Source organism: Prionailurus viverrinus, chromosome D3, assembly GCF_022837055.1.
Source record: "Prionailurus viverrinus isolate Anna chromosome D3, UM_Priviv_1.0, whole genome shotgun sequence".
NCBI lineage: Eukaryota > Metazoa > Chordata > Mammalia > Carnivora > Felidae > Prionailurus > Prionailurus viverrinus.
Genome location: NC_062572.1, coordinates 81340109 through 81353996, shown reverse-complemented (window position 1 = coordinate 81353996; position 13888 = coordinate 81340109). Strand labels below are relative to the sequence as shown.

The 13888-nt window shown below is 36.1% G+C and overlaps 1 protein-coding gene across 9 annotated transcripts in view; it reads left to right on the top strand.

Annotated features, from left to right (window-relative positions):
- PIGN (phosphatidylinositol glycan anchor biosynthesis class N) overlaps window positions 1–13888 on the top strand; it is a 106232-nt gene that overhangs the window by 64326 nt on the left and 28018 nt on the right. For all 9 annotated transcript variants that reach the window (XR_007145799.1, XR_007145800.1, XM_047827656.1 and 6 more), the window contains 4 exons: window positions 2061–2169; window positions 4736–4844; window positions 7398–7500; window positions 13435–13537. Coding sequence is in view for 7 of the 9 variants with exons in the window: in XM_047827656.1 (XP_047683612.1) it covers window positions 2061–2169; window positions 4736–4844; window positions 7398–7500; window positions 13435–13537 (424 nt within the window). In the remaining 2 variants the exon portion in view is untranslated. The remainder of the gene's footprint in view (window positions 1–2060; window positions 2170–4735; window positions 4845–7397; window positions 7501–13434; window positions 13538–13888) is intronic.

Genomic DNA, 13888 nt, shown 5'->3' with positions numbered 1-13888 from the left:
ATGAAGTGTATCTTTTTTTTGACTGAAGGAAGATTAACTAAACGATTGATACTTTTTAAAAGTAGGTGTTAATTTTTGAGTGTGTGTTATTTGTCAATGAACACATTTTTATCTCATTTCTGTGAAATACCAGTATGGAATAAGTGGAATTATTCCATAAAGTTTATTTATTAGCAGAGCCCAAAATAAATTGCATTGAACTCTAAGACCATACTTCTAAGCCATACTTTATTAATAAGTGTTACGAAGTAAAAATATTTTGCATCTGTCATAAACTATAATAGCCTGTGAGAAGATGAGTTCCAATATTTTCATTTATTTTTTGCTTCATGTTTCTTGTGAGCTCTCCTCTTGTCTTTACAAAGTCCCTTTCTCTGCTTTGGTCAGTCTCTGCCTTTCTGTCCTGCTCAAGCAGTGTTGACACAGTTGAGCAGTTTTTATATGCTAAAATAAGAGATTATAGAAATGGTCTCCATAGAAATTTGCTACTTGCATATTTTACTAAAGTTGAATTCAGGAGGCAAACTTGTTAAAACATGAGAAATCTAATTTGTATTTTTAAAAATTATGTTTTCTCCCTCTATGCATCTTAATTTAAATTCTTCAGTGATTTAACTTTGTGTTGGTGTTCTGGTAGCTATTTTTGCAACTTCTTTATTTTGACTCCTGGTTCATGGAGAAATTTCTACCCTCCATTTGATCTCTCACCTCACCTCCCTTCTTTAGACACTTGCAAAGATAGATATGTGAAACATTTAAGGATAAAATTAAAAGAAAAAGCAAAAAAATCACATGGCTATAATATTCCTCTTAAGTTCTCTAAAATAAAATCATAGGGGCATCTGGGTAGCTTAGTCGGTTAAGCGTCTGACTTCGGCTTGGGTCATAATCTCACAGTTCGTGGGTTCGAGTCCCACGTCAGACTCTGTGCTGGCAGCTCGGAGCCTGGAGCCTGCTTCGGATTCTTTGTCTCCCTCTCTCTCTGCCCCTCCTCCACTCACACCCTGTCTCTGTCTCTCTCTCTCAAAAATAAATAAACATTAAAAATTTTTTTTAAATAAGTAAAATAAAATAAAATCATATTTGCCAATGAATTAAAATACCAAATTATTTTTTAGAAAAAGAAAAAGCAAAGTATCTTGACCATAGATGGCTGTTTTCATAAGTTTTAATGGTAATCCATGCTGAATGTATAACTACTTTGTCCCCTTAGAATTCTCAAAGACTTCGAACAAAAACAAACAAGCATTTTCCTAGGAATTCCTGCTTTGCATTTATTTTTAGCCCTGCTTTTTGCTCTTTCTTACTTCTTTTTAACCAACTCCTTTTCTCTTTGTTGTCATGTTGCCTGCCTCCAGATTCTGCACTCAATCTAATTTCAGTTGTCCTATGTTACTCAGATTTTTGGGAGGTGAGAAATAGAACTCGACATCAGTACACCATTTCCTTGATACCAGTTTCCTGCAGCTTCAGGAACCATACTATACCTAGTGCTCTTGAAAAACTATAATTTGTGGTCTCCGTACTGTACAAATGCCTCACTTGCATTGCTGCCTTTGTGACCTCTTCCCTACCCTTCCTTTACCCAGGAGCCGCTGGCTAAAGGTTAATAATAGAAGGAACCATTTTTTCCTCCCGGCAACACTAAGGATTAGAAATGTTGATCCTTTTTGGTATGAGTAAGTGCTCATAGTATAGTCAGAAAGTTTATATTGTAGATAGTGATGATACGTTTAACTATTTTTTATATTGTTTTCTGTAAACTTGTCCAAATCAGCCTAAGAATTGTGGTGGCTGGTATGCATAAACATCAAAAAAAAATCGAAGTCAAGAAATAAGGTAAAGATACCTAAAAAATTGTGAGAAGTTAAAAATAACCCCATCCCTCGTGTATCTTCATCCTCAGATTTTCATTCCTGTTATACCTGTTTCATCTTGATAAAACCAAATGACTGATACGGAGGGTCTACGTTAGAGTAAAATGTCTAATATTTTTATATGATATGTGTTCAGTAAATATATCAAGAAAATTTGAAATTGTGAATTGTGTTTTAAAACAGGATGGGCGCAGGCTTGCTGGTTCTTCTGCTATCCCTGTGTGTTTTAACATCTCTCATAAAAAGAAAAGACAGTTTTATAAATGAAGAGCTATTGTTACATCTATTTCAGGTCAGTTACACATTTCAACACCATGTCATGCTAATGACATACCAAAATATATCTTATGGTTGTATTTAATGATGTTCTTAAGATGCCATCATGTTTACATTACTCAGTATCTGCCAGTTGGGAAGAAAATTTTCTGTGTAAGATATCATATGGAAATACATTCTCTAAAAGGTATGAAATAGCAAAAAGTTCAGCAGGAGACAGCCCAGAGATGCCAAGAGAACAGAGATTAAGGAGACCTGAGAAGCATCCGTATTGACCAAAAAAGTTGAACTCGAAATGGCCTCCTCTGGACTGAGATTCTGTGTTGCTCTCATTTGAGTCAGGACAAAGGTAATCTTTGAAGTGAGAGCAACCTCTGAGTATGTTTACATGAAGAATAGTCTGTTTAAGACTTCAGATGACGTGCCAGGAGAAAGTTGACTTCACCTTGGTTGTTGGCTTTGCTGTGACAAAAAGAACTTTGAACTTGATGTTTCAAAATCGAGTCAATTCCCAGTTAGTTATACTGTATACTAGATGTGTGATTTTCAGTCTGTTTAGCTTCAGTCTGTTTTCAATCTGTAGAGATACTCTCTAATATAGGGTTGTGAGAATTGGAGAATATATAATGTCATATTCTGTAAAATGATAGCTGTTTTCTACATAAGCATGGAAACCACTTGTTTGTTGTTTTAACACTAAAAAAAAAAAAAAAAAAAAAAAAAAAATTAAAAACCACATCCAGACCACTGACAAAAGAAAACTTACAGGAGTTTTCTCAAAAAATTTCCTCAGAACAAAGCTTAGGATAATAGAAAATAAAAGCCAAGAATACTCCAAAATAAAAATATACAACACTTAAAAGATGTTAATTTATTCTTGGAGAACAACAGAAAACATAAAAAGAGAAGAAGTATTTTGTCAAATGTCCTGTCGAGACATTGGAACACGTATTTCATTTTAAATGGTATTGGGGCACCTGGGTGGCTCAGTTGGTTAGGCGACCGACTTCGTCTCAGGTCATGATTTCACAGTTTGTGAGTTCGAGCCCCGCGTCGGGCTCTGTGCCGACAGCTCAGAACCTGGAGCCTACTTCAGATTCTGTGTCTCCCCCTCTCTCTACTCCTCCCCTGCTCATGCTCTGTGTCTCTCTGTCTCTCAATAATTAATAAATGTTAAAAATTTTTTTTAAAAAAACGGTACACTCACTGGCTTTACACTAAAGCCCATAGGTAACTTTGACAGAATTCACATATAATTATGAATACTTTGACAGAAGTGAATGTTTCTGGATCCCACTCTATAGGAGCAAATATGTTAAAATTCTTACGGGCTTTTTATAAGTAGCCCTGAATATAAGGTAAATCTGTTATGAAATTTCTTTTTTATGTTAACTTTATTAACTTGCATTAATTGCTCTATTGTATAGCATATTTTTGGTGGTTCCAAGACAGATATCTTTTAACATTTTAACATCTCTGACAGAATGCATCTTACAATTGAAAGGATACTAGGATTGTGTCATAACTTACTCAACAGCATTTTTTCTAAATTCACTGAAAATATAAGAGAAATTAATGTATCTCAAGGATTGGTGAGGAGGTTGCTAATCTGATCTCTAAGAGTTTATTTACAGCCATAGCTTATGTCATTTCTTAAAATGGCAGTTAATCCTCTAGTTCAGAGATTAGCGAACAATTTTCTAAAGAGCCATAACTAAGTATTTTAAGCTTGTGGGTTGTATGGAGTCTGTTGTGAATTCTCCACCCTGCTACTGTAGTGCAAAGGGAGCTGTGGACGACACATAAATGAACGGGAGTGACCATGTTCTCACCAAACAGTATTTCTGAAAACAGCCTCCAAGCCAGAGTTTCCCAGTTCTCCACTAGTTTGTATATATTCCCTGAAGAGTACTGTACCTCCTTGTGTTCCCAGTACCAGGTGAACATTCAGGCCACAAATATGTGTTGAATCAATGGATATGACTGGGCAAGGGCCAGAGGTGGAAGACACTTAACCACGTCGCACCATTTGCGTTTCCATGATTTAGGAAATCTTCAGAGTTAATAATGAATATTTCCTTTTTTTTTTTTTAAGTTTTTTTTAATGTTTTTATTTATTTTTGAGACAGAGAGAGACAGAGCATGAGCAGCGGAGGGACAGAGAGAGAGGGAGACACAGAATCTGAAGCGGGCTCCAGGCTCTGAGCTGTCAGCACAGAGCCCGACGCGGGGCTCGAACTCACGGAGTGTGAGATCATGACCTGAGCTGAAGTCGGCCGCTTAACCAACTGAGCCACCCAGGCGCCCCAATAATGAATATTTCTAAATAGATACAGTGTGATCACGTATACCAAACTGTTGTTGAAAGTGTAAAATGCCTCATTTCATGCTTGTAAAGGAGGGCGTCTGCCTAGTACAAAGTTCTAACTTGTAGCCTTGCTGCAAGAGGGTGAGCTGGTCCAATGTCAATAGCTTTGGGGCTAGATTCCAGTTGTTGAAGCACTTTCCTAAGTATTCTTTTTGTATATAAATTAGTCTCTCACCACCTTCTCTTTTCTTTGTGTGTTTGTATTTGTTTTCAGATGCTGAGCATAGTGCTTTCTATGTGTGTTACCTATAGCACCCACAGCAGTCTACGCAAGAAACAAGGACTGCCTCTTCTAAATCAGATCATTAGCTGGCTAATATTAGGTAAGAGGTCAAATTAAATGAGTTAACGTTACATCAAGTCATACCTTAAAGTTATCCATTTACATCTATATTCTTGTTATTGAAAGAAATAATTTTGTTGAATGAAAATAATAATAACCAGTGATTATTTTTACCTCATGGTAGAATTTGACAAAGAAAATTAGAACATTTGTCTCCACTGATGTGTTAATAAGAATTACTTGATAGAATATGATTGGCCTGATACTAAGGCTATGCATTTATTCACATCTGATCAAAGTCTAAGTGATTCCAGAAGAGAAGAGATTCTTATCCTGAAATTTCATGTCAGTTCATAAATTCTCCATTCTTACACAGGGACTAAGAAACAGTTCAATTTTATCTGTATTTCCCTTGCTGAAAATAACATTGATTAGTCACTTCCCAACACATTACACATTTTATAAAGCCAGTTAAAATTTTCAAAACACATTCCTCTGTAGTACCTTTTCTTAAGGATCCCGAAATGCGCATGTGGAGAAAACAAGTGTAATTTAAGGATGTAGGGTTTTTCTTCCAGCTAGAGGACCAGGACAAGCTTGAAGTCCAGGTTTTTCATTTAAAAAAAAAAAAAAAAAAAAGACACTTTGTGATACTTGTGAATAATGTGGCATGCAGTGTAACCTCCTTTTTTTTTTTTTTTTTTTTTTTTTAATGATTTTTGTTGTTCCATCTTTGGATGGAACTTACTGTAAAATTGATGAAGGGCAGGCCTTCAGTTATCTTGATTTAATGAAGTTACTATTTATGTTCATTCTGCCTAAACAATATTAATGACTGCTCCTTCATTAGGAAAAAAAAATGTGTTCAGTTTGTACTATGTTCTGGCACTATTTTTTTCCCTGAGAATAATAAAGGTGGACCAAATCCCTGCCCTCCTGGAGCTTATATTCTGCAAGGAAGGAGTGGTAATATTCTAGTGTGGTGACTTATAAGTGATGATCTCTCTCATAGGACATGTTAGTTTTTAAACCCCCAGAAAAAACAAAAACTCTGAGCGAGAACTGTAACATTAAAGGGAAGTCTCTGTGTCATAGTGTATAACTTCACAAATACACAGTTAGCACACACCAGCGGAAACCATATATGGCAAGTCGGGGGTCCGATAGACGTAGTAGCAACCCAGCTTTTCCTCATTCCTTTACAGCGCAGCCTGGCTCACTTCCTCGGTTTTCTTACCCACCGAAGGGTAAACCACAGGGCAGAAGAGAAGCAAAGAAAACGCAATTTGTGCGCATGGCATTATATCTCATTTTGAAATCTCTAAAACTTCTAAAAAGGTTTAAAAACTAGTGCACTTACCAGAATTACAGAAAGCCATCCTCCACGTCAAATGCTTGTCCCTCATCTGTGTTTATGAATGTGTGTATGTGCACAATTTTTTGAAGACCATATTCAGTACTTTTATCTATTCTACCATCCTTATAGTAATTTTTCAGTTGACCCAGCAACGTTCGTGGCATTTTTTTCTTTCTTTGTCTTTTATGACATTGACATTTTGAAGAATATAACCAACCACAAGCCCTACCCTACAATGGCCCGTTACTCAGTTTGAATTTGTCTGATGTTTCTTTGTAATTAAATTGGAGTTATGCATTGTCGGCAAGCATGCTGCATAAGCGATGCTGTGCCCTTCTTAGGTCACATTTATAGGCTCATGGTCTCTATCTGTCCCTCATTGTTGATGTTAATTTCCATCACCCCATCAAGGTGTTGCCCAGTTTTTTCACTGTATATTTACTGTTTCTCCCTCTCCCTGCAACTAATAAGCTGTCTGTGGGGACACACTCTAAGGCCATCAAATATGCTCATCAAAATTTTCCCTAGATGTAGCATCCATTCATAAGTCTTTCCTGATCCAGTTTTTGTCACGATGGCTATAAAATTGATGATTTTCTAGCTCCAGTACTCACACTGCATTTACCAGAGGTTCTCAGCATTCTCCTTTAAGAATCTCTCCTTCTTGGGGGTGCCTGGGTGGCTCAGTCGGTTGAGTATCCAACTTTGGCTCAGGTCATGACCTCGTGGTCAATGAGCACGAGCCCCGAGTCAGGCTCTGTGGCTGGAGCCTGCTTTGGATTCTGTCTCCCTCTCTCTCTTCCTCTCCCCCACTCACGCTCTGTTTTCTCTGTCCGAGAATTTTCAGGGGTGCCTGGGTGGCTCAGTTGTTTAAGTGTCTGACTCTTGGTTTTGACTCAGGTCATGACCTCACAGTTTGTTGAGTTCAAGTCCCGCGTCTGGTTCCACACTGACAGCACAGAGCCTGCTTGGGATTCTCTCTCTGTCTCTCTCTTTCTCTCTCTCACTCTCTCTCTCTCTCTCTGCCTCTTCCCCACTTGCTCCCTCTGTCTCTCTCTTGAAATAAATAAACTTCAAAAAAATGTTCAAGTTTCAAATTTCTTACAAAAATGATTAGGACAAGTGTAGCCCAATTGAGAGGTCAATTGCTGCTATAAATGATCCTAGGATCAGTGCGTCTGAACTCATGTCCATTGTGCTGGCTGTACTGACACTACCCTCCTTTGTTTATTGCAGCCTTTTCCCTCGTCCTGCCACTGCTGAGTCCCACAAGTCTCTTCGAGCGGTTGTTTAGCATTCTTCTTTCCTTGATGTCAACCTACATACTGCTAAGCACAGGGTATGCACTGGTTTTAAAGCTTAATTTTTAGTAGCAAGTTTTAAATGATATGGACATTTCTCTTTGACTATTTTACCTCTGGAAATGAAGTATGTGTAAATCTTGAGAAAATTAGAAATATTTTCTGCTTCATAAGAACTGTATATGACTTGATCTTAAATCTGTTGTTTTCTTATTTTCATAGTATTGCCTGTTGTCGTTGTCTTTCTATTTCCTGGAGTTGCTAAAATGTCATTTTACTACAGTGTTAGAAAGTTCTGGTTGATTATGGAGAAACTTAAAGTCTCAAACAAGGACTTGGAAGAACTGTAGCTCTGTGACATTACTTATGTGCACTTCAAATGATGCCTTGATTTGTCTGTTCTTATTTGAATATATCTTTTCTTGTAATCTTTAGTCTTATGTATACCATAGTCCAAATATTTCTTTCGATTCAGAAACTTTCAGAATATTTTCCCAGAAATTAAAGAGCCCATTTTTATTTAAGATTTACATTTTCTTGTAAAACAAACACAAAAACTAGCAGCTTGAAGTGTTCTCTAGAAGTCCGTGAAACAGTGATATAATCGTCCCGCCTGCTTTTGAAGAAAAGGATTCTTTACTTGCCTTTGAATTTTATTTCATCCTTACTTAAATGCTGATGAGGGTGAGAAATATGTACATTATAACAACACTGGATACAACAGACAGCTCAAATCACCACTACTCACTTGGGCTAAATTTGGTCCAAATATAGGATCTTGATCTCAAGTAGACTAAACCTAGGGATTCCCTGTGCTATCAACAGGTTATTCCCAGTGTAGATGCTTTTGTAAAGCTATTTTGGGTTCAAGACGTAGGTTTATTCTTTGGGAAACTTGGTTGTCCTAATTCAGAATTAGAGGGATGTTCTCAAAAATCTTTTCATAGTAGACCCTAACATTATTAGTGGCCTAGGCCCTGGGAGTTCTTGTAGTCCTCGGATAAGAGATGATCCAGAAGGGTGCAAAACCTTCCCTTACCAGAGCTCCTCACACCTCCTGCCTTCCTTTCTCCCTGCATACCCAGATCTGGAGCACAGCTGTGAAGATGTAATATAAGCAACATGGAAATTTTCACCAGTTACCTCATAAGATCTTAAGAGGGGCTTGCTTTGAGACTTAGAACTTTGGATTTTCAAATTAAGCTTGAAGTCTGTCAGCATGTTCTTACTCAAAAGTGATAAACATAAGGTGACCTTAAAACTGTTCATTCTTTTCCCCTTCATTGGTGAAATTTCAGGATAAATAATTTAGTTACAATAAGAATCCATCAAAGTTTCTATGAATTAGTTTTTAGCCTGGATAAGAAGACAAAAGGTAAAATCATTTCTATTCTAACCCAGCATTTTGGGGTGACACATGAGTTTCATTAAGAGATCATACCTAGAGGTCGCCTTAAGAAAGTATGTGTTTGAGGAGCATCTGGGTGGCTCCATTGGTTAAGCATCCGACTTAGGCTCCAGTCATGATCTCGCGGTTCATGAGTTCGAGCCCCACGTCAGGCTCTGTAGTGACAGCTCGGAGCCTGGAGCCTGCTTCGGATTCTGTGTCTCCCTCTCTCTCTCTGCCCCTCCCTCACTCATGGTTTTTCTCTCTCTCAAAATATAAATAAACATTTATATTTCTCTCTCTCTCAAAAATAAATAAACATTAAAAAAATAATTTTAAAAAAAGAAAGTACGTGTTTGAGAGGGTCCAGAGATATGTGCCAGCTTCTTCGTAGTCACTTAATAATCAGTAATCCCTCTTCTGTTTTGAAACTTCACATTCTAAAGCAATAAACAAACGTAAACGAATGTGTAGAAGATTTAAGAAATACAAACAAATCTAAAAATAGATCTTGTTTGCTCTTTAGAAAGGAAGGAAAGAAGAAAGGACGATTAAAGTTGAATTTTTAGTAAAAAAATATTTCATGATGTTTTAAATCATCAATTTCACAGTCACAAAGATACCAAAACATATTACTGTGATTTATTTTAAGAAAATCTAAAAAGAAAAAAATCCAGGCATAAAATCAGAACAGTTGTAATGAGTATGACCTTGTTAATGAATGTATTAAGAAATATATTATTCAACATCAGAAAGCACATTTACCTTTGCAGAAAAATGCAACAGGAATAGCCTAAAACAGCACAGTCTAACAATTTCCATTAGTTCATTTTTCAATGTCAAATCAGTTTTGCAAAACTAATAGTCCACCTGTCATTGTTCCACATTAACTATTTTGGACAATCTGGAGGATTCTCTATGTAAAGTAGTGAATAGTCACAATTATAGGATATTTAAAAGAAATGCAGTTTTATTACTTTACAGAAATACAGTAATAGTAATCCTAAGTTCTAACAATGTATCCTTGATTTAATGAATAAAGAAGAGTCATTTTAATCAGCATTTGATTATTTTTATGCAAATGGAAGCTATTGTAATGCTTGAAAGTAGTTCTAAGTTTGTTAAACATTTCCCACTAAAATTTTATTTATATTATCCCTTTGCTTAGCTAACTATAAAACAAAGCTAAATGCCTTTTCTGCCCTGTTGAATTTGCAGAGACCAAAGTGGCAGATCCTAATTTTGTAAGGTTTTATTATGTACACTGTGAGCCTGTGATGACATTTTATTGGTATTTCAGTTTATTAGTTCAGATATGCAGACTTTATACAAGATATTGATTGTCTAAAGAAATAAAGTCCCATAGGAAGATTGTCTTTATCAGATTTATTCATCTACATTTTACAAATGAAAATGATTATAGTTTATAGTTTCTGAAAGGAAATAAATCTGTAGCACTATTTGTAGAACTATGAGATTTATGTTTCCATATATTAGGAAAGAATGCTTTCCTATATAACTGCAAATATTTTAGGAAATCGTGGTCCTCTTTTATTTAGAGCATACACCTTCTTGATTCAATTCAACAACAGTTGTTTTTCCTTTCCTGCCTCCAGTGTCCTGACCACTAGACAGACAAATGGGCACAACAGTTAGCTTACCCCAGATGCATCATAGAGTCGTAAGCTGCTGTAAAGTAAGGACTTTATTTTACGGTGTTAGGCAATTACAAAATGCAACAATTAAGGTATTGTGACTTAATTTGATTGAAAATTATAAGATATAAAGAAATGCCTAGAGAGGGGTGCCTTGGGGGCTCGGTCAGTCAACTGTCCCACTCTTGATTTCGGCTTAGGTCATGATCTCACGGTTCATGGGGTCATGTGCTGATAGCACAGAACCTCCTTGGTATTCTGTCTCTCTCTCTCTGTCTCTCTTCTTCTCTCCCTCCCTCCCTCTCTCTGCATCTCCCCACCCCCCTTCACATTCTCTCTCTCTCTCTCTCAAAATAAACAAACATTTTAAAAAATAAAATAAATATATAAAGGAATGCCTAGTGAAAGAATTTGAGGAGGGGGGCTGAATTGGTGCCATCAAGGACTCATGTAGAAGTTGAACTAAATTGCAAAGAATAGCTGGGACGTAGGCATTCTAAGTCAACATTTGTTTTTCAATTATTTGTTAAAATATCATTGTAAAAATAGTATTAATCACAGTTTGAAAAATAGGGATAAAGAGGAAAATCAATCTATTAACCCTACCCCTCCTCCTGATATTCTGGTATATTTCTTCCAGTCTTAACCTCTGTATTTGTCTTTTAACATGGTGTTGATTCTAGTCCATGTACTATTTTATATCTTTTTTTTCCTACCTAACTTTATTTTAGAAGCATTTTCCCTGGTGGCTCATAGGCTTCCTAACTATCATTTTAATAGATACTTAATATTCTATGATGTGAATGAACCTTGATTTATTTAGCTGTTCCTCTATTTTTGATCATTTATTTCCATTTTATATTATCATAAATAATATTTTGATTTGCGTTTTTGTATACAAGCTTTCTACATAGTTTAGATTAGATCCCTTTTTCACTTCTCACACGTAGTATAGGTGGGCCGTGAATTTTTTTTGACTTTTGTCTTCAGAAGAGTACCAGTTTATAATATCACCAACAACCTATGACAGGTCTATTTCATCATATCCTCCACAGTATTTGGTATTTTCATTTTTAAATAAGAACTTCAAATGTGATTTTAATAGGTCAAAAATGGCACAGCTTTGTGTAATTTTCTGTACCTGTTTTACTAATGATATTTTCTCATGTATATATTCTCTGTTCATATGCTTGGGCATTCTACATCATTTTAAATGTTTATTTTTATCATTTTTTTTCTTTCCAGAGAGAGACAGAGACTGAGTGTGAGTGGGGGAAGGGCAGAGAGAGGGAGACACAGAATCCAAGGCAGACTCCAGGCTCAGAGCTGTCAGCACAGAGCCAGATGTGGGGCTTGAACTTGTGAACCACCAGATCATGACCTGAGCTGAAGTCGATACTTAACCGACTGAGCCACCCAGGAGCCCCTTTTTTATTTTTTTAATGTTTATTTTTATTTATTTATTTGTTTGTTTGTTTATTTACTTATTTTTTGAGAGAGCGAGTGAGCGAGCGAGCGAGCATGAGTGGGGGAAGGGCAGAGAGAGGGAGTTGGGCATTCTACATCTTATATACCAAGTGATTTGTGTATGCTGTCTTAAATATCAATAGTTCCTTCTGCCTGGTCTTCAGTGTTTTATTTTTATGATCAGTAATAGAGTTTAAAGCATTTTGCTTCTTTTGCTTTCTCATGTTTAGGAAATAGCGCCAATTGGAATAGAGTTCACTAAGTGAAAAATTTGAGAGAAATAAAGGTTTTTTTGTTTTGTTTTGGTTAGTTTGATTTTGTTTTGAAACTTCCACTTGGATAAGTAACTCACCCAGCAAATACTTACTGTTAGCTGGACCTGCAGTGGTGGCACAGGCAGAGGTCTTACAAACTAGCGGGAAAGACATGTCAATGAACATGGGATTCCAACGGTGTGAGAAGAACTGTAAGAGAATATTTGGGGGACGGCCAGGGTGGCACACTTAGCTGGACGAGGATGAGAAAAGACTTCTGCCACTGTCTTATCTCCTGAGCCTTTCCCTTGTCCCCCTGATAATGTCCACATTAGACCACCCCAGAGATGTACCGTACATTATGGAATCACTTCCTAGCTCGCTTCCTGTTTTTGTTTTTGTTTTTTCCCTTCTGTAAACAGTATTACAACAAACATCTTCATATGAGAATTGTAGTGCACATGTGGGATTATTTTCTCAGGGTACGTTCCTAAAAGTGACATCATTGGATTATGGTATATGACTATTTGGGGAATTATAGACACATAGCATTGAATGGTCTTCCAGTACATGTTTATTTCTATATAGAGTATACGAGAGTTAGTTTTCATTACACTCTTGTTGACATTATTATATTTTTTAATGGATAAATGTGATAAGCGAATATGGTATCTTCCTGTTCTTTTAGTTTCCATATCAATTATCAGTAAGGTCAGACATATTTCATGTATTTATTAGCTCTTTTTTTTTCCTTTCTGAGAGATTTATGCCTGTATTACACTCCCCCCCCTTTTTTTAAATTTGGGATGTTTGCTTGTTCTTCTATGTGTATTAATGATTTTAACTCAGGAATTGACTTTTTACCTTTGTCTTAATGTTTTCTCTCCTTTTTTGTGTATTTGTTGTTTTACCTTACACTGATTTCTAAATATCCCTACTATTTTAAAATTGTAGTGATCTCAAGATTTAATAAATTTTTAAAAAGATGATGCTAGAGTTGATATTTAAATTTTCCCTTCCCACTTTCTTCTTCTGGAAAGCCTAGAAAATTTAAATTTTGTGATATTCTGACTTAGAAATGTTATCAAGGATGTTTTAATTTTGAGAAAGACCTCTCAGCATAAATGTGCATATTTACTTGTTTAATTTTTTTTTTCTTTTTTTTCCCCCCTCCCCTCCCACTTCTTCCCCCATGCCTTTACTGCTTAGGTACGAAGCTCTCTTTCCATTAGTATTGTCATGCTTAATGTTTGTCTGGATACAGGCGGAGCAAGAAACCCTGCAGCAACGTGGTATTTCCTGCAAACAGAAGGTAGCTGGGCAGAACCATTGTTGCATTTATTTGAGAATAAATATTTTCTGTTTTAGAAGGAAGTTGCAGTGTTAGTCCATCAAAAATTTTAATGACTGCCATTTAAGGCAGTCATAATGAATTTAGTAATAAAAATGAAACAATTCGTTTGTCAGAAAAATTTTCACTTATAACAGAAAAGCATGGTTTCATTGTTTTATAGGCATTAAACAGGTTGGGCTTAGGGATTATTTGTGAATCACTGATGTACAAAAACATCAATGTAGATGAAGGAGTAGAGGAGAAAGAATGTTCTTGATCTTATTTTCTTCTGTTTTCATATCTAACTTTTCTCTCCCTCAATTTATTTTA